The sequence below is a fragment of the Poecilia mexicana genome, unplaced genomic scaffold, assembly GCF_051168715.1.
Source record: "Poecilia mexicana isolate PSO_F unplaced genomic scaffold, ASM5116871v1 scaffold_21, whole genome shotgun sequence".
In the NCBI taxonomy this organism is placed as follows: domain Eukaryota; kingdom Metazoa; phylum Chordata; class Actinopteri; order Cyprinodontiformes; family Poeciliidae; genus Poecilia; species Poecilia mexicana.
The window spans coordinates 23,064,977-23,084,869 of NW_028263390.1; the positions used below are offsets into that span (position 1 = coordinate 23,064,977).

At 41.3% G+C, this 19,893-nt stretch overlaps 2 protein-coding genes and 1 pseudogene across 4 annotated transcripts; all 3 read left to right on the forward strand.

The window, feature by feature from the left end:
* Positions 1-80: 80 nt before the first annotated feature.
* On the forward strand, positions 81-5,039 carry LOC148153145 (uncharacterized; annotated as a pseudogene). Its single transcript, XR_015761878.1, has 8 exons — positions 81-995; positions 1,152-1,217; positions 1,310-1,399; positions 3,048-3,161; positions 3,681-3,791; positions 3,984-4,091; positions 4,582-4,693; positions 5,022-5,039. The product of XR_015761878.1 is annotated as an uncharacterized LOC148153145 (transcript).
* LOC106925346 (NLR family CARD domain-containing protein 3-like) lies at positions 4,646-10,156 on the forward strand. The gene is made up of 8 exons (XM_014999640.2): positions 4,646-4,693; positions 4,902-4,977; positions 5,123-5,351; positions 5,722-7,507; positions 7,595-7,768; positions 7,865-8,038; positions 8,815-8,861; positions 9,311-10,156. The coding sequence occupies exons 3-8, from the start codon at positions 5,138-5,140 to the stop codon at positions 9,841-9,843; spliced, it is 2,928 nt and encodes a 975-aa protein (XP_014855126.2). The 5' UTR covers positions 4,646-4,693; positions 4,902-4,977; positions 5,123-5,137; the 3' UTR covers positions 9,844-10,156.
* A 706-nt stretch (positions 10,157-10,862) lies between these two features.
* On the forward strand, positions 10,863-19,431 carry LOC106925345 (NACHT, LRR and PYD domains-containing protein 3-like). Of its 2 annotated transcripts, XM_014999639.2 has the most exons (15): positions 10,863-11,020; positions 11,435-11,500; positions 11,583-11,669; positions 11,738-11,875; positions 12,681-12,782; positions 12,860-12,935; positions 13,379-13,604; positions 13,752-15,555; positions 15,631-15,804; positions 16,109-16,282; positions 16,431-16,604; positions 17,253-17,414; positions 17,487-17,654; positions 18,044-18,090; positions 18,162-19,431. In XM_014999639.2, exons 2-15 carry the CDS (start codon positions 11,442-11,444, stop codon positions 18,704-18,706), a joined length of 3,936 nt encoding a protein of 1,311 aa, XP_014855125.2. In that variant the 5' UTR covers positions 10,863-11,020; positions 11,435-11,441; the 3' UTR covers positions 18,707-19,431. The 2 variants fall into 2 exon arrangements, with proteins under 2 accessions (XP_014855125.2, XP_087857859.1); XM_088001733.1 differs by lacking the exon at positions 10,863-11,020 and having other exon boundaries at positions 11,459-11,500; positions 11,583-11,659.
* The last annotated feature ends 462 nt before the right edge of the window (positions 19,432-19,893 follow it).

The window sequence follows — 19,893 nt, forward strand, 5'->3', positions numbered from 1 at the left end:
TGAGCTTTTGTAAAAGTACCTTTGGAGTGTGAGCTTTTGTAAAGTACCTTTGGAGTGTGAGCTTTTGTAAAAGTACCTTTGGAGTGTGAGCTTTTGTAAAGTACCTTTGGAGTGTGAGCTTTTGTAAAGTACCTTTGGAGTGTGAGCTTTTGTAAAAGTACCTTTGGAGTGTGAGCTTTTGTAAAGTACCTTTGGAGTGTGAGCTTTTGTAAAGTACCTTTGGAGTGTGAGCTTTTGTAAAGTACCTTAGCAGCAGCTGAAGTGACCTGATTCTCAGGAGGCTCCATCTCCTGTTCCTGTATTAGGATTACACCAGGCTCCCAGCCGCAGGTCCGACTGGTTCGGCATCTCTTATGATATGTGAACGAGATCAAATCCCCAGTTTCTACTAACGAGGGACAATGAGCTGCTTGCTCTGATTCAGTGGTTTTACCTGGAAGTTGGAAAAAGTAAGTAATTTAATATCCGTCACTATCTGACCTGGTTTATTAGAGCTCTAAAATGTAAAATCCTAATAATCATTTACATGTTTTGAACTTCTAAACCGGAGCAGTTTAGAGTCATATCTGACTCATCTGTAAAAATTGCAGGAAATGCTGAACCAGCTCTGACAGAAGCAGACAGACTAGATTATGAGTTTATTTTGAAACGCTGGAACAACAAAGCCTTTAGTCGTCTGCATGTTTTCATTTGTGCAGGTTACAGAAGAAAAGCTTCCAGTAGCTTTTCTTGGGTGTTGAAACAGGTTCATAATGTAAGCGTGGAGCAGTTAGTTGCTTTGGACAGATCAAAATATTATGTTTGTGGTGGATTCAGCAGGTTCTGGGTCAGTGTGTATGGCGGTTCTCTTTAAGGAAGTTGTGATCGCTGACTGATCGCTGACTGATCGCTGACTGATCGCTGACTGATCGCTGACTGATCCTGCTGCTGCGTTGCTGTAAAGGTCTGAACTCTGCTATGGATCTGTGTGGGAAACGTGAGAGCCAGACCACGAGGTAAGATGTTTATGTTTATCAGCTAAACGTCCTTAGATAAACTTATTTGTTTTATCAAATATAACCGAAGAGTCATCAGAAAGTCAATAACATTTTGATTCTAAGCATAAAATTAAAGATTTAAACAAAGAAAACATCATTTTCCCCACTTCACAGCTCTGAACTCAGTCAGGTGTCAGTCAACCGTCTTCGACTATTATTTGAACCCTCTGCTGACGCAAGGTGATGATTTTCTATTTTCATGTCACATTTGTGAAGTTATGTAGTGAAGTCATAGTTTTAATTAACTAATAATTATGATTCTTCTGTTTCAGGCTCCGACCACCGAAACATGACACCAATAAGAGTGATCGATTGAAGAAAACCCGTTTATTTGACGAATCCGACCTCGACGGTGGAAAAACGTAAGAATCTGGTGCTGATTCAGTTTTCAATCTGTGGTTCATTCTGTTTTTGAATGAAACTTTCTCTTCATCAAGATGAACTGCATTAGAAAATCAACTCTGGGCCTCTCTCCTGAGTATTAGTGTATTCTTTAAGGAGGTAAATGGATTTAAAAAGTTATAGGTCCCTTAATGAATGTGTAACAAATATACTGCCTAATATATAATAATATAAATACTAAGTATCGTCTATGTTTCTTCTTCACCTTGGTTGCTTGAGTTCTGCATGAAGTTGTGCAGCTAATGAGCTACAGTGAGCCAGATTAGCTGAATGTTTTTAGGAACATTAATTTCTTTGGTCATCTGAAGGAAACAGAGATGTAGAGAGTATTTACAGACTAAAATGTCAAAATCCAAAAGTTGGAATGTATTTAGTTAAAAAGTTTCATTGTCGGATGTTTGGTTAAACATTTTTAGTAAAGACACAAATCAAAAGGGCTACTGTTAAACTCAGTGGGAGCAAACCATCTAACATTAAGTATTTATAGGAAATTGCAGCACTTTACTTAAACTCTGTTTAAAAATGCAATAAAATTTGATACATTAAAGATAATTGACAAAACAAATCATCCTGCAGGAGCAATCCCAGCTGAACCAGATTTTCTTGACTTTGAAGTGAAAATAAAGGTTTTTATTTTTAGAGGTCAAACTTCAGTCCTTCGCTCTGATAATCTGAGCTTTGGGAGCCAAACAGATATTTAGGTGCATTTGTTTAACCTTGTTGACAGTAAAATGGAAGTGGTCAAAAATAGAAGTTAAAAAAAGTAGCATAAATGAAACTATTCACATAGTGAAGCAGTTAATAGCTTTACTTCATCATCAAGCTAAAAGAAAACGTCTCAAACTGGGATCATATTTACTGCAAACACTTTAATCCCAGTTAGTGGATTATAAGGTTGAGGCTTTGCAGTTTTTAACGGTTTATATCCTGAACGCCTCTTCCTCTGAAATCCTGCATCATCACTGCAAACCTTAACTTCCTGTGTAAACCTTTCTCTTTCTGAATCATTTATTTATTTAGTGTTTTGGCTGACTGCCACTTCTGCCTCTGTACCAGGGTGTCCAAAGCGCGGCTCGGGGGCCATTTGTGGCCCTTAGACTGATTTAGCATAGAACAACATTTACTGACTTTACTGCAACCAAATCAGCTTTAGTCAAATTTATTAAACTTGGCTAAATTTAGCACCAACCTTATAATAAAGTGATCTAAATCTTAAATAAATTTGTTCAGTCGAGCCAAAAATTTTAAAAACTTGATGCCTTTTTTTAAATACAGCAAACAAGCAAAATTTTTTTTAAATTTTTGGATCAACAACGAATAACATCAAATAAAGACACTACTTTTGCTTGATTTTATTCTACTGTGAAAAACAGAATTTATAATGCCTAGTTAGTAAAAATAAAAACTGTATCTATATTAACTTGTTGTATTCAGTAGAAATATCCAGACCAGTTAAATGCTCCGATGGAAGCGTCAGTATGTGTTGCTCATGTTTTCAGCCTAAGTGATTGAAAACAGTTGGTAAAATCTGTTATTTTTAACATTTCAGAGCTGCTTTCTGCTGATAGAAATATCTCTGTGAATCACTCGTACTGTTGTTTCCATCAGCATCGACCTGCAGACACCAGTCCTGTCCCCAACCAGCGCCGTGTCCATGAAGAGCGACCGCTCAATGGATCCCATCACCGTGTTCAGAGAACCACAGCAGCCGCAGAATAAAGGGTGAAGAATCACTGAAAGTAGATATTTACATAATAAAACGAGAATAGTTGATAAAACTAATCTTATCCAAACTGCTGTTAGGACTCTGAGGAGAACGGTTCTTTTCCAGTGTTCAGCTGAATTTTCTTAGATAAACTTATTTTATCAAATATAACCAAATAATCATCAGAAAGTCCAATGAGATTTTGATCCTAAGCATAAAAATAAAGATTTAAACAAAGAATTAAGTATAAACATTCTTTATGAGGGAAATTCAACTGAGTCAAACAAAAAATCTACCAAATTTGACAATAATTTAATAATCTGACTGAACTGAATCCAGTTAGGTTGACTTGGATCTACAATGAATAACTGGTCCATTGCATTCAATTCAATTCAGCCGTCTCAAGGCACTTTATGTAAAAAAGGTCATTTTAATTTAATCACTCATATGTTCCTGTTGATCCTAGTTGTCAACCTGTGCATTAAGCTCAGTTCATTATTTAAATTAGTCCAAACTGTTTGTGTTTAAACCATCAGAAACGACCAGGGTCCGGTTCTGTCCCCAACCAGCGCCGTGTCCATGAAGAGCGACCGCTCAATGGATCCCATCACCGTGTTCAGGGACAGAAACCAGACTGAACACAAAGGGTGAGAATCTAATTATTTTATACTCATTTTCTTAAATTAAGGTGCATTGTGGCTGCTGGAAAAGACAAAGTTTTATTTTTGAATTTCCATTCAGAAACCACTGCTGCATGCTCGATAGTTGTGGCCACTTCTAGGTTTTCCTTGGAAATGCTTTTACTGTCAGTGAACTTCTGGTTGTTTTGTTTCTACCAGGATCCAGACAGCAGCCGTACCCCCATCCAGCTGTTTATCCATGAAGAGCGACCGGTCCATGGATCCAATAACCGTCTTCAGAAATGGAGACCTGCCTGAGCACAAAGAGTGAGAATATAAATATTGACCAAACTAACACTGTATTCATCACAGGAGAATTGTTTTGGGTCTCTACTGCTTCTAGAAACGGGACAAACTAAAAAACCTGTCCAGGTGTTTTTAGGGGATAATAAATGTTTTGTGATGCCACAATCACCTACCAACCCAAGTGAAGCTCCAGCATGTGTGGTCAGATGGTTTTAGCGCTGTATGTGCTGTACAATGGCTGCTGGAAAAGACAAAGAGTTTTAATTTTGATTTACCATTCAGGCTCCACTTTTTCTGATTCTGGGTCAAAGATGTACGGTTGCTCTGCTCTCCATCTGTTTGTAGTAGTTTTCATACAAAGTGTGAGTGTAAACTTCATTCAGTCTGTCTCTGAACATGAATATGTCTCTGGACACAAAACTCTAGGTTGTGTCTTGGAAAACAATCTAGATGTGCTTTCCTTGGAAATGCTTTTACTGTCAGTAAACTTCTGGTTGTTTGTTTCTACCAGGATCCAGCAGCAGACAGCAGCCGTACCCTCATCCAGCTGTTTATCCATGAAGAGTGACCGGTCCATGGATCCAATAACTCTTTAAAGAAGGACACCAGCCTGTTCAGAACAGGTGAGAATACAAACTATCAGCTGTTTACTTAAAAAAAACATCATAATTTAAAACAAATGTTTAAGTAAAGAAAGATCATCATAACTACTTTTCTTCAGAAATTCATAATGAAACAGTTAAACTTGTGCTGAGGGATTTGGGTATTTTGATGATGCCAATACAAAGTAAATACTGAAATAACTTTTGCTAAAATGTGTCATTTCTGCAGTAATGAGCTGCAGGACTCAGCGGCTCTCGGTGTTCAGTCTGTTCATCATCAAACTGATCTGGACTCCATTTTTAAGGCAAGGACCATTTTAGATCAAACACTTGATTGTTAAATTACAAGGCTCCTCTGGGAATTTGAGCATTTAATGATGGTTGCAATGATCACAGTTAAGTGCAGTCACCCTCAACATAAATATATTTATTTATTCCTTTTTGTTTCAGGCTCTGGAGGAAAGCATGGTAGGTTTTGTGAAGTCAGAGCTAAAGAAATTCCTCAACATTGTTGGAGCAGATTATCATGAACACTTAAAGAACCAGAGAGAGACTGAAGAGGTGTTGGGTGGAGGTGAGGAAGAGGAGGAAAATACCAGCGGAGAGTCATTTCTGAAGCTCACACTCGACTTTCTGAGGAGGATGAAGCAAAAGAGGCTGGCTGATTATCTGCACAGCAGTAAGATTACTTCAACTTTTAAAACTTAAAGTTTACAAAACAACCAACTAAATTAGTGCTTTTGAATTTATGCTTAAACATTAATTTATGGGAAGCTTTAAAATGTGCTAAACATTTTTAAAGTCATCAAAATGCTAAAGAATTTGCTCTTCTACTAGCACATTAGCGGTAGCGTGCCCACAGATGTAAACCAGCACCTCATTAGGCCAACATTGAGAAGTTTCCTGTATTAATGCTGTAGGAGTTGTTGTTTGCATTAAATCATATAAAACTTTAAAATGCTGGAGTACTCCAGTTGTTCCAGGTATCTAACATGAAAAATGTCATATTTTACATGGTAAAAATCGTCAGATTTCTTTTCTTTGTACAGGGGCCTCTTCAACGAAGTATCAGCAAAGACACAAGACTAACCTGAGGAAGAGTGTCCAGCATGTGTTTGAAGGGATTGCTAAAAGCGGAAGCTCAGCTCCGCTGAACCAGATCTACACAGAGCTTTACATGACAGAGGGAGGAACCGGAGATGTTAATGAGGAGCACGAGGTCAGGCAGATTGAAATGACCTCCAGGAAACAAGGCAGTCCTGAAACTGTTAGAATAGAAGACATCTTTAAGGTTCATCATGACAAAGCTCAGCCAATCAGAACAATGCTCACTAAAGGAGTTGCTGGCATTGGGAAAACCATCCTAACGCAGAAGTTCACTTTGGATTGGGCTGAAGACAAATCGCATCAGGAAATTCATTTTACTTTTCCATTTTCCTTCAGAGAGCTGAATGTGCTGAAAGAGGAGAGATTCAGTTTGGTGGAACTCGTTCACCGTTTCTTTCCAGAAAGCAAAGAAATCTGCAATTTCGAACAATTTAGTGTATTGTTCATCTTTGATGGCTTGGATGAGAGTCGACTTCCACTGGACTTCACCAGCAGTCCGATCCTGACCGACGTTACAGAGTCCAGCTCAGTGGACGTCCTGCTGATAAACCTGATCAGGGGGAAGCTGCTGCCCTCCGCTCGCCTCTGGATAACCACACGACCGTCAGCGGCCAATCAGATCCCTGCTCAGTGTGTGGATCTGGTGACAGCAGTCAGAGGGTTTTCAGATTCCAAAAAGGAGGAGTACTTTAGGAAGAGGTTTATAGATAAGAAGCAGGCCAGCAGGATCATCTCCCACATCAAATCGTCACGAAGCCTCCACATCATGTGCCACATCCCGATCTTCTGCTGGATCACTGCCACAGTCCTGGAGGATGTGCTGAAAACCAGGGAAGAGGGGCAGCTGCCAAAGACCCTGACAGAGATGTACATCCACTTTTTAGTTGTTCAGACCAAAGTGAAGAAAGTTAAATATGATAAAGGGATGGAAACAGATCCTCACTGGAGTCCAGAGAGCAGGGAGATGATCGAGTCTCTGGGGAAACTGGCTTTTGATCAGCTGCAGAAAGGAAACCTGATCTTCTATGAATCAGACCTGACAGAGTGTGGCATCGATATCAGAGCAGCCTCAGTGTACTCAGGCGTGTTCACACAGATCTTCAGAGAGGAGAGAGGGCTGTACCAGGACAAGGTGTTCTGCTTCGTCCATCTGAGTGTCCAGGAGTTTCTGGCTGCTCTTCATGTCCATCTGACCTTCTTCAACTCTGGAACCAACCTGCTGATGGCAGCACAAAACACACCACAAACAGGAGAACTAGATTCTGCAGCAGTCCAGCTTCATCAGCTCGCTGTTGACAAGGCCTTACAGAGTCCAAACGGACACTGGGACATGTTCCTCCGCTTTCTGGTTGGACTTTCTCAGCCTGTGAATCAAGCGTTGCTACGAGGTCTACACACACAAACACAAAGCAGCTCACAAAGCAACCAAGAAACAATCCAGTACATCAAGAAGAAGATCAGCGATGATGTGTCTGTAGAGAAAAGCATCAACCTGTTCCACTGTCTGAATGAACTGAGCGACCGTTCTCTGGTAGAGGAGATCCAACAGTACCTGAAATCAGGAAGTCTGTCCACAGACAAACTGTCTCCGGCTCTGTGGTCGGCTCTGGTCTTCATCTTACTGTCATCAGACGAAGACTTGGACGTGTTTGACCTGAAGAAGTACTCTGCCTCAGAAGAAGCCCTGCTGAGGCTGCTTCCAGTGGTCAAAGCCTCCAACAGAGCTCTGTAGGTGCACAAAGGATTTCATACATTTAGTCTCTCACATTTCAAACAGCCTTCAGTTTTCTGTTCTTTGTTTTTCCTGAACCCCAGACTGAGCGGCTGTAACCTCTCTGGGAGAAGCTGTGAAGCTTTGTCTTTGGTTTTAAGCTGCCAGTCTTCCAGTCTGAGAGAACTGGACCTGAGCAACAACAAGCTGGAGGACGTAGGAGTGAAACTGCTTTCAGTGGGACTGGAGAGTCCAAACTGCAAACTGGAATCCCTCAGGTCAGAACATGCTGGTGTTTCAACTGGTTACACTTGTTTCCAATCTTTGGTCGAACCAAGCTTGTAAAGTTTTCAAACCCCCCATCCCATTTTTAGTCTTACAGGATGTCTAATCACGGAGGAAGGCTGTGCTTCTCTTGCCAAAGCTCTCGCCTCCAACCCGTCCCACCTGGAAGTCCTGGACCTCAGTTACAATCATCCTGGAGACTCAGGAGTGATGCTTCTGTCTTCTAGGTTGAAAGATCCACACTGCAAACTGGAAACACTCAGGTCTGAAACTTCATTTCTCCCCGTCTTTGTTGACTGAACTAACTCCTCACTTTGAGACGTCAACACAACCTGCTGAGTTTGACCCTGATCAGGATCTGCAGGAAATCGATGTAGCTGGTTTACTGAGGAAAACTCACTGGCCAACCTGAATGTCCCAAACTATTTCCTTCCATCGGACTGAGAAGCCCAGCAGGCCAGTAGGATTCACAGATTGGACCCATTATTGGTTCTTCTCCCTGTTTTCACTCCTGACTGAGCCAGGAATCATTTACTGACTCGTATGGAGGTTACCTTTATAGATCTCCTGTAAACTTATGAACCATGCAATTATACCACATCTTAATGTAGCAGCGCAGATTATTAGAATAATAATTGAATCTAGCCTGTCTTTCCCTAATGGTGAAGCTGAAGGATTTTAAATAAATGCTTGGGAGACAGAATGACTTTCAAACCCCAGTCAGACCTGACCTGGAGTTTCCTGGAAGAGAAGCAGGTCCAGTTCAATCTTCTTTTTGTCCCAGTAGACAGATGTACAGTTGAATCTCAATAAAAATTAGATAAAAACTCAACTTATTTTAGTGATTAAAATATTCCAGTATGGCCTGTTGGTGATGCTGCAGCTGCTGTTCAGAGACACATGAAGTTCTCCAACATGTCCTGCAGGTCGCTTCACCGACCAATCAGTGGAAAACTGCTGATCATGTAATCTCTGAATGTGGAAACGTCTTAGTAACATGTTCAAACATTTTAATTCACTCCTGTTCGTCTTCCTGCAGAGTGGACTGCTGTGGGAAGCAGTGGCTCACGCCTGGACTGAAGAAGTGTAAGTCTCAATAAAAACGAAGAAGAAAAACTTTCCACATGCATCTTTGGGGACATTTCAAAGATATATTATCAACTTTATTTATTTCATAGTTTTGCAATGGCTTGTTGGTGTTTCTCAGCTCCTCCTCTACTTATCTGTTCATCTGCCGCCTGGGTTCGTTTCCTTGTCCACATTCCTCCATCATTCCAGTAAAACCTGCTTGTTGAGCTGCACTTCCTTCTGCCTCAAGTATTTTTATAATCCCTTATTTGCAAACTCAAGTTTGCCTCGTCATTCTCACAGTTATCTGTTTTTTTCCATCAGTAAAGATTTTTATTTTGCTTTCTGTAGCTTTGATTCTGTCTGAACTCTAACTTTGGACATGATTTAATCCCAACAGAAACATGACTCGGCACTCTTCTAAGTAGATGACATAATGGTGACCCACGCCTGTTTTCTCTCCTCAGATTTCTGTGAACTTGAACTGGATCCAAACACAGCTGGCCGAAAGCTGGTTCTGTCTGACAACAACAAGAGGGCAAAGATCGTAAACCAAGAGCAGCCGTACCCTGATCACCCGGACAGATTCGAATGGAACCAACTTCTGTGCAAAAATGGCCTGACTGGTCGCTGTTACTGGGAGGTGGAGTGGAGTGGGAGGGTTCTGGTGTCGGTGAGCTACAGGCGACTCACCCGGAGGGGCCTGAGCAGCGAATGCTGGTTTGGTGGGAACGAGCTGTCGTGGGGTCTGAGGTGCTGTGACGACGTTGGTTACGCCACCTGTCATAAGAACAACATGGCCATCGTCCCCCTGCCACAGTCCTGCCTCTCCCACAGGATAGCCGTGTATCTGGACTGTCCTGCTGGGACTCTGTCTTACTATCGAGTGTCTGCTGACACCCTGACGCACATTCACACCTTCAATGCCACGTTCACAGAGCCGCTGTACCCTGGCTTTGGGTTCTGGTACGATTCCTCAGCGACTCTGTGTTCCCTGTAAGGAAAATCCACTTTCAGTGTCACCATCATGTAAAGCAGCATAAATAATATTAATATTGTGATGAAACTAGAGGCAGGAAGAGCAATGAGAACATTTGTAGTAGTGAATAAACATTCATAACGTTTTTTTCTGATTGTTTTACGTTATTTTTGAACAATGTGTCATTCTTATGTTTTAAATGTTTTATTGTCTTTGTTAATCTCTATGATGTAATCTCTGAAATTGGCCAAAGTTGTAAATGAATATCAAACTGGTTTCTAAATTGCTGTTGGTAAGTTTCCATTAAAACACTTTTTGTGTTGGTGGCTATTGACACTGTGGTGAGATGATTTTTATTTTAATCTTTTATTACCATTATTTGTGTTGATCTGTTTAATACCAAAGTAACTTTGTTTCAACAGATCTTTTAAAAATGTGCTTTGAAAATAAAATTCATTTGGATGTTTTGAATCAACACAAAAATAATACAAAATACTGTAATATTCAATATTTAAAAGATTCCTGAAAAGTTTATTTTAGGGCTGAAATTTAAATACATAAAGTTTAGGCATTAAAAATTTCACATAATCACATTTTTTGTGTTTTACATATTTGATGGATTTCTTAGATTATATTTTGTAATGTATCTCAATAGCAGCAATAAAATATATATTCATGGAGAAAAACACTGATGAATTCCCAGCTTTATGTTCTTATTTGAATGACCTTTTCAGGATTTCCTTAAACTGTTTATTTTACTAAAACATCCAAATATATGGAAACAATGTGAGAAGCTGATACATGCAGTCGGACCAAATCTCAGGTCACAGCGTCTTTACAAATGACAAAAACAACGACTGTGATGGCAAAATGTTTCACTTTCTGCACTACTGTAATAAAAACCTGCATCTTTCTCTTTTTCCTGCATTCTGATGGCAGCAGGCTAACATGTGACTACAGGACGGCGTTTCTGCAGGGGACAAACAGGAACTGTAAGTATTTTCCCAAAAGCTCCTCCTTGCTTCATGACAGGACAGACTGGTTTCATGTCTGATGAGTTTTCATCATTAACGCTGCGGTTAAGAGGCTCAGAGCGCATCGATGAGCCAAATGTCATCTGGCCTGACGAGGAGTAATCAGCGCCGACTCTCCGGACGACGGACAGCCGAGGAATTTCTACTGAAAGTTAGATCAGCAGGTCAGATCTGTAAATCTGTTAACTGGTTCCCATTGTAGCTTCAAACTGGGGTTTGGTGTGTTTGTAAATGTGAATGCTGCACAAAAATGTTTTTTTGGTAAAGCCCAATAATCATAAAGTACTGAACATACATCTTTGTGTCGTTCTTATATAATATCAACACTGTAATCAGTGAAAAAATGCAGGAAGTGTCAAAACTACCCAGAGAACTTTGCACTAAGATGAGTGTTAAATATTCACTGAGTTTGTTCCTCAAAGCATTTAAAACCTAATGGATCCTCAAATGGCTCATTTTGCCTCCCTAATGTATCTTCCTAATTCAAATTAAATGGTTAATAATACTGTATGTGTGGCATATTGAAGGGAATAACTTGACAGTAAGTGACGACTCAGCATGTTATTCTTTGTGACAAGGTGAGAAATGAGCGCGCCACCTGAAACGCTCGGGGTGGAAGAGGAGCCTCAGGGTGAAGCTCAGAGGTGAGATTATAATCTCAGACTGCCTGCTCATTTTTCTGACGCTGCATTTCAACTCTCCGCTTTGTGACTCATTTGGATCCAGTGGATCTGAACCAACCTGGAAGCCACTGAGGAATAAACGCTCCAAAGACTTTGATATGGATTTTAGTAACTCGCCTCGTAAGACGCAGTAAGAAAAGTTTTATTCTGTAACTTCCTGTGACTCACATTCCCAGTGACCAGTTTGTTGTTTTAAAGCTCTGAGCAGGAACACGAAAGCGAATGCTCTGGAACTGGACCAGAACCGAGACTCCAACCTCCTGGAGTGTCTTTGAAAAGCGACAAATTTCTCAACATACCAGAGGATTTCAAACCAGCACCTTCTATAGAAACCCGGTATGTCTGTTAAAGCGTTTCATGTTACATGAACCTCAGGTTCACATTGTCAGGTGAAAACTGGGTGTAGTTTTCTTAAGGAGAAAAAAGTTATTTTTACCTCAAATATGTTGTTTTATGTCTACATATTGTCAGGCTTCAAGAAAATGATCAATGTTTGTTGATATTTATAATAAAAAGTAGTTTCTGACTATTTTACAAGAAATAAACATGTTTGTGGAATAGTTTCAGATGCCATGGACGTAGTTTGAGTTTTCGATGATTTGGCTGCTGCCTCAGTGAGGGAAACTATTACTGCAGTAACAAGAGGGAATAAATGATGCTCTGTAAATCAGCACAGTTTGGCTTTAATCAGGTTTTACTGTCAGTGAATAAATGGAATCAGCTCCTTAGACAAGTTGGGATAAATAAATAAACTGAACTGAATTATTGTCAGTTAAGGGAAGAAGAGCTGGAGAGCCAGGATTAAACCTGGATTAGGAAGGACAGCCTGTCCAACGGGAAACGACTGGAAAGTCGTTTCTTTTATTCTTTTATTCCGATAACAAAACATCATTGAATAAAAGTCCAAAATCCTGTGAGTGATTAAAGGTTTTGGAAAGAACAAAGTCTTTGAAAAAAGAGTTTTGACCCAATCAGATATGTAAATTTGTTTCTGTTTAACTGAACTGTAGCAAACATTACTCTGGGTTTCAGATTAGATCAAAACAGAAGAAGAAGATGCTTTTCCTGAAAGACCAGCAGCAAATATAACAGTTTGTTTGTCACGTTTCCATCACAATCTGTTCATTTCTTTGGCTGACAGTAAAGCTCCAGGCTCCCCTGGGCCCAGCTCGTCGATGAAGAGCGACTCCTCCATGGAGATTGCAACACAGTTTAAAAACAGACGTCAAACTTTTCATAGCAGGTAGAGGGTTGAATTTGAATCATAGTTACATTTTTGGATGATCTTATATTAGTTTAAATCTAAATTTCTCTTTGCAGCCAAGAGTTCCCAGATGAGTCTGGTGCTGAATCTGCTAGAGAGCAGCATCAAAAAGAGCTGAGCTCTGTGTTTAAGGTAAAGACAAACAGTTATTACACAAACTGACAAGATAAAGAAAAAACAATCTAAAGCTGTAGAGCTCAACCAGTCTAACTACCAGACACATTTCTTTCTGCCTTATTGATTTATTGGTGCCACGTTCTGTGTTACAGCAAGTGATCAGAAGAGGCAGGCTCTATCAATACAGTGGACAGTAATATAATTAATGGCACAAAGAGAAATAGTTGAGTCTGTGTTGGTTGCTTTTCTCAAAGCATCATAAGTTAATTTGCTGTTTTTATTTCAACATTTGAAGGTTAAATTAGCTTCTTTAGCAGCATTTAGTCTGCAACAGGTTCATCAGAGAAAGTTCCCTAAAGCAGCTGGTTGCTATGGCAGATCCAAACAATGAAAGAAATTCAGCAACTTTGTTCATGTTTCTATATAATCTGATTAAACTGAATGTGTGTCTGTTCCAGACGCTTGAGGAAAACCTTATGACTTTTATGAGAAATGAGCTGCAGAAGTTTCAGCTGATTCTGAGCTCAGATTATTCAGAAGCTGCAGAAAATCAGGAGAAAGAAGATGAGAGCAGCACTGCAGACCCAGAACAGGCCAAAGGCAGCAGGGAGGCGTTTCTGAAGCTGTCGCTCCACTTCCTGAGGAGGATGAGGAAAGACGACCTGGCCGACTGTCTGTGGAACAGTGAGACATTTTCAGTTTATATTTTTATATGATGCCGACATATAAAAATACATCACAGCCATATCTGTTCCAAATTTATAATTATTCTAAATAACTATTAATTATTGCAGTTCGAGGTTCTGCTGCTAATCTCGTTGACTTTTTTAGGAACCTGTGCAACAGAATGCACACAAAAGCTGAAGTCCAGCTTGAGGAAAAGATTCTGCTGTGTGTTTGAGGGACTCGCTAAAGCAGGAAACCCAACACTGCTGAACCAGATCTACACAGAGCTGTACATCACAGAGGGAGGCGATCGGGAGATCAACGAAGAGCACGAGGTCCGGCAGATCGAAGCAGCGTCCAGGAAGCAGCGCGTTCAAGAAAAAACCATCAGACAGGAAAACATCTTTAAAGCTTCACCTGAAAAAGATAAACCAATCAGAACGGTGATGACCAAGGGAGTCGCTGGAATTGGGAAAACGTTCCTGACGCAGAAATTCGCTCTGGACTGGGCTGAAAACCGGAGCAACCAGGACATCCAGTTCATTTTCCCCTTCACTTTCAGAGAACTCAACGTTCTTAGAGAGAAACGGTTCAGTTTGGTTGAACTTGTTCATCACTTCTTCAATGAATCCAAAGAAGCACAAATCTGCAGATTTAACGACTTCCAGATCGTGTTCATATTTGACGGGTTGGATGAGTGTCGACTTCCTCTGGACTTCAGCAACAATGAGGTCCTGACCGACGTGACCGAGTCCACCTCTCTGGACGTCCTGCTGACAAACCTGATCAGGGGGAAGCTGCTGCCCTCCGCTCGCCTCTGGATAACCACACGACCTGCAGCGGCCAATCAGATCCCTCCTGAGTGCGTTGACATAGTTACGGATGTAAAAGGGTTCACTGACGTACAGAAGGAGGAGTATTTCAGGAAGAGGTTTGTAGACCAGAAGCAGGCCAGCATGGTCATCTCCCACATCAAGATGTCACAAAGCCTCCGCATCATGTGCCACATCCCGGTTTTCTGTTGGATCAGCGCCACCGTTCTGGAAAACGTACTGAAAACCAGACAAGGAAGAGAGCTGCCCAAGACCCTGACGGAGTTATACATCTACTTCCTGCTGGTGCAGAGCAAAGTAAAGCAACTGAAATATGAAGGGGGAGCAGAGACGGATTTAACCTGGAGCCCAGAGAGCAAGAAGATGATCGAGTCTCTGAGGAAACTGGCTTTTGATCAGCTGCAGAAAGGAAACCTGATCTTCTATGAAACCGACCTGGCAGGATCTGGCATTGATATCAAGGCGGCTTCAGTTTATTCAGGCGTGTTCACACAGATCTTTAAGGAGGAGAGAGGGATTTACCAGGATAAGTTGTTCTGCTTCATCCATCTGAGTGTCCAGGAGTTTCTGGCTGCTCTTCATGTCCATCTGACCTTCGTGAACTCAGGAGTCAACCTGCTGGATGACAGACAGCCAAAGCAAAGGGTGTCTAAGGCCTTTAAAAACCAGCCTAATGTAAGAAAACTTCACCAAACTGCTGTAGACAAAGCTTTACAAAGTCCCAATGGTCACCTTGATCTAGTCCTTCGCATACTGATAGGTCTTTCACTGCCGGCCAATCAAACGCTGCTCCGAGGCCTGCAGACACAAACAGCAAACGTCTCGCAATCAAATCAGGAAACGGCTGAATACATCAAGAAGAAGATCAGTGATGGTCTGTCTGCGGAGAAAAGCATCAACCTGTTCCACTGTCTGAATGAACTGAACAACCGCTCCCTGGTGGATGAGATCCAGCAGTACCTGAGATCAGGAAGTCTTAGCACACGGAAACTGTCTCCGGCTCAGTGGTCGGCTCTGGTCTTCATCCTACTGTCATCAGAAAAAGGTCTGGACGTGTTTGACCTGAAGAAGTACTCTGCTTCAGAGGAGGCTCTGCTGATGCTGCTGCCAGTGGTGAAAGCCTCCAACAAAACTCTGTAGGTGACGGACTCGCACAAAAATGACTCAATGCAAATCAGAGTCATTTTGAGTTTTATGTAACTGTTTTTCAGGCTACGTGACTGCACCCTGTCTGAGAAAACCTGTGAAGCTCTGTCCTCAGTGCTTGGTTCGCAGTCTTGCTGCTTGAGAGAAGTGGACCTGAGTCATAACGACCTGGAGGACGCAGGAATGACGGCGTTGTCCTCTGGGATGTTGGATCAACAGTGTGGGCTGGAATCACTGAGGCACGAAGCATCTGCTGGTCAACCTCCACCAATCTGCTAACAGCAGAGATCATTTATTACTTAGCAGTTTTAACTTTGAAAATGTTTAGTGCACTTAGTTTCCCCTAAATTATTCCCCCATATAAACTGTAATTGCTAATTTAGTCAGCCATTTTGCCAACTTTTTTAAGCATTAGCATTAGCTTTCTCTAAATACCATTTTAGTGTAGCACGTTAGCGTCAATAGAGCTAATGTTTCTGCTTTCTGCTTTAGGCAGAACTTTCTAGCTAGCAGTAACAATCAGAGTAATCATTTGTTCTTCAGGGTGGCTGACTGCAGCCTGTCACAGAGGAGCTGTGAGGCTCTTTCCTCATGTCTCAGTTCAAAGAGTTTGAGGCTCCAGAGTCTGGATTTAAATTACAACAACCTGCAGGACGTCGGCCTGAAGCAGCTTTCTGAGGGACTGAGGAGTCCGTACTGCAAGCTGGAGAGGCTCAGGTCAGAGAAACCAAAATGGCTTTTCCTCAACAAGTTGACCAAAATTTTAAATAAAGGAAGATGATTTTAAAAGTAGGTCAGCAGTACATCCAATCAGATGCAGACGTGTTAAAATAAAACGATTCTCATTGTGAAATTGTGTTTGCAGCTTGACGGCATGCAGCCTCTCAGAGCACAGCTGTGAAACTCTGGCCTCGGTGCTCAGCTCTCCCTCCTGCAGCCTCAGATCTCTGAACATGAGCAACAACAACCTGGGCGAGTCGGGGCTGCAGCGGCTCTGTGCTGAACTGAAGAACAAACACTGTCAGATGGAGACGCTCATGTTCGTTGCTTTTATCACGAAGCCTTCTAGCACTTACCTCTTGATTCACAGTTTGTGTTGAGATCATTAAGATCCAGACAAATACGCAGCAAACTAACTGGGCAACCGACATGAAATTCACACCCTTCAGTTTCTTCTACCTTCACTTAGAACAGAATCCAGATTTTAGGTTCTCATCTGATCAAACTGGGACAGATCCAGTACCGACACCAGTCCTTTTGGGTTTGACTGGTAGTTTAAAGCTGCTTCCTAAATGCACTTCAATATGTTTTCTCATGCCTTTTGCCTGAAACAACTTTCTAATTCCATGTTTTCTTGAATAATTCTTCTTTTTATCATTTTTCCAAATGCAACACCTGCAGCTTGTTTCCAGCATTTGGTGTGAATTTCATGCCAGTCGTCCCATTATTACTGTGCAAAATGGAGATAAAATTAATTATCAATTCCCTCCATTGTTTATACATTTTTTGCATCTTATCTTCAAGATTTACTCTGTTTTTAAAAGGCAGAACACAGAAAATCATAGTTCAGCATAGCTGTTGAGGAGCTCAGTTACTGGATAAAAACATTCAAAATAAGACTTAAAACAAACTGAAATCCATGAAGTTCTCTGTTCATTAATCCTGTTTAACGTTTTTATTTTTCTAGACTGTGTGGATGCCAACTCTCAGAAAGATGCTGTTCATACATATCCTCAGTTCTCAGCAAACTGAGAGAGCTGGACCTGAGCAACAACAACCTGAGAGACGCAGGAGTGCAGCAGCTGTGCAGGGGGCTGGGGACGCCGCACTGCACGCTGCAGACGCTCAGGTGGGTCCAACCTGGTGTGTTTATGACTCTTTGTAGACTTGAACATAACTCATGATGCGTCTCAAACACCAGACTGTCAGGCTGTCTGGTGACAGGAAAAGGCTGCGGCTACCTGGCATCGGCCCTGAGCTCCAACCCGTCTCACCTGACAGAACTGGACCTGAGCTACAACCATCCAGGAGTCGTAGGGAAGCAAATGCTGTCCTGTGAGCAGAAACAGTGGAAACTGGCTAATCTGAGGTCATTACACATGAACTCTACCTGCAGATCTACACTCAGATGGGAATTATGACATTTTATTATTTATTTCTCGCTAGCTAAGCTAGCTCGAGGAGCAAAGCAGTTTGATGAATTCGACTGTCAGCCAATCAGAAAATGAGCATCAGAAATAAAATTTTAATAAATTACTTTAACTTGTATTTTAAGGTTTTTGATTCTTTTATTTTTTCCCCTCCAACTTTCTGAGGCCCCCAGTTTAAACACTTTTCTGATTTTGAAATATCAGTTATAATTCTCTCTATTAGCGAACAATTTATCATAGAAAATCAGAAAAATGATGAGTCTCACAGTTACTAAATACATGAGAAACAAGTAAACCTAAAACTTTATTGTTGCCGTTTTCTCTGCAGTTTGGACCAAGGCGGAGAGCTCAGGCTAAAGCCTGATGTGAGAAAGTGTAAGTTTCATAAACGATTAAATATAAAGCTGGAAACTGTTTTATTGTGACTAATCTTCCATCTCCATCAGATTGGGGTGAACTTGAAGTGGACATGAATTCGGTGAACAGACATCTCCGCCTCTCTGACAACAACACGGAGATTCGGCAGGTGGAGGACGAGCAGCCGTACCCCGACCACCCAAACAGGTTCCAGACCTGCTGGCAGCTCATGTGCAGAAATGGCCTGACTGGTCGCTGCTACTGGGAGGTGGAGTGGAAGGGAGCAGCTCTCATCTCTGTGAGCTGCAAAGGAATCAAGCGAAGTGGGAAAAGTGAGGACTGCCGGTTTGGAAGGAATGATCAGTCCTGGACGTTGGAGTGCTCCGATGTGTTTGGGTTCGCCGTCTGGCATGTGAACAGAGAAACAACCATCCCCTCCCCCTCCGCCCCCCACAGGGTGGGGGTTTATCTGGACCATCCTGCAGGAACGCTGTCCTTCTACAACGTGTCCTTTGGCAGGTTGAAGCATCTCTACACCTTCTGCGCCACATTTACTGAACCCGTTTATCCCAGTTTTGGTTTGTGGTCTGGAGCCTCAGTGTCTCTGTGTTCAGCAGCTTCAAAGAAACTTTAAAGCCGTTTCAGTGTAAATATAACAGCTTTACATAATTATAGCTGTGCATAACTAAAACCTTCTATGTGAATAGGTAAGTTAAGCTGTTACACGTTTTCTATGAAACCAAACGATATCCACAGATCCCAGAGCAGCAGGATTAGAAAACACCAACAGATCTGTTACCATGACGCCATCACAGCCGTTTAATCCGTTGTTAACATGCAGTAATGTGTTTTTCTGAGCCGTCTTTAAACGCATCGTGAGTATTAAACCTGGGGTTGCACCATAACTCTGTGACTGTAGGAGGCGCTGTTGCATTTTAACACTTTAATGCCCGTTATTGAAAACAAATTGATGTTCATTTGTCACCGTTTATCAGTTATATATTCATTATTGATTTGCTTCAGTTGGTCGTTTCTGTAAATTCTGATGAATTTGGTTCATAGCAAACAAAAAACACAAACTCACTTTCTCAGAAAATTACAAGACTAGTGTGTATTTTAATCCGGAAATGTGCAGCAGGAGCAGTTTATCTTTTATCAGCTTGAGTTGAACTCAGGTAACGATGAGGTGGAAACCAGCCCGACCTGAGATCAACAGGTAAACGATCCTTCCTGGTTCCTTCCTCTCAGGGAAGGTTTGCTTTCTGGACATGAAGTTTATTAGACATCACTGTCGTCTGTAAAAACAGGTTATGTTCACTGGGACAATAAAATGGAAATAAAACTCTTTTCTCTCCAAAATGGTCCTGAAGTTTAATTTAATGTGTTTCTGGTCTGAATTGTTATTTTTTATAAACATTCATGGCCTTTTATCAGATAATAAAATCCTCTGATCTCCAGGTTCATCTCCTAAAACCGAGTCCATTTCCTCGTTTACTGGAAGAAATATTTAGCAGCTGTGAAGAACAGATTATACATTTATATTGCAGAGTGGTGCAGTGAAATGTTAGTAAATGTGTAACATATAAATCTATATTTTAAATTTGATTCCTTTGCTCCATTTGTAGGAGTTACTGCTGCAAAGATCCTTCACTCAGTGGAGTCAGCAGAGTTTCCTTGGACAGAAAACGTTTTTATTTAACCTGATTATTTGCTTAAAATGACTAAATTCAGTGAATTAAATCAGTTCATCTTGTAAAGCTGCAGTAATTATGGTGTAATTACATATCATCTCCACTAGATGGTGGAATCTGACCAAAGTGA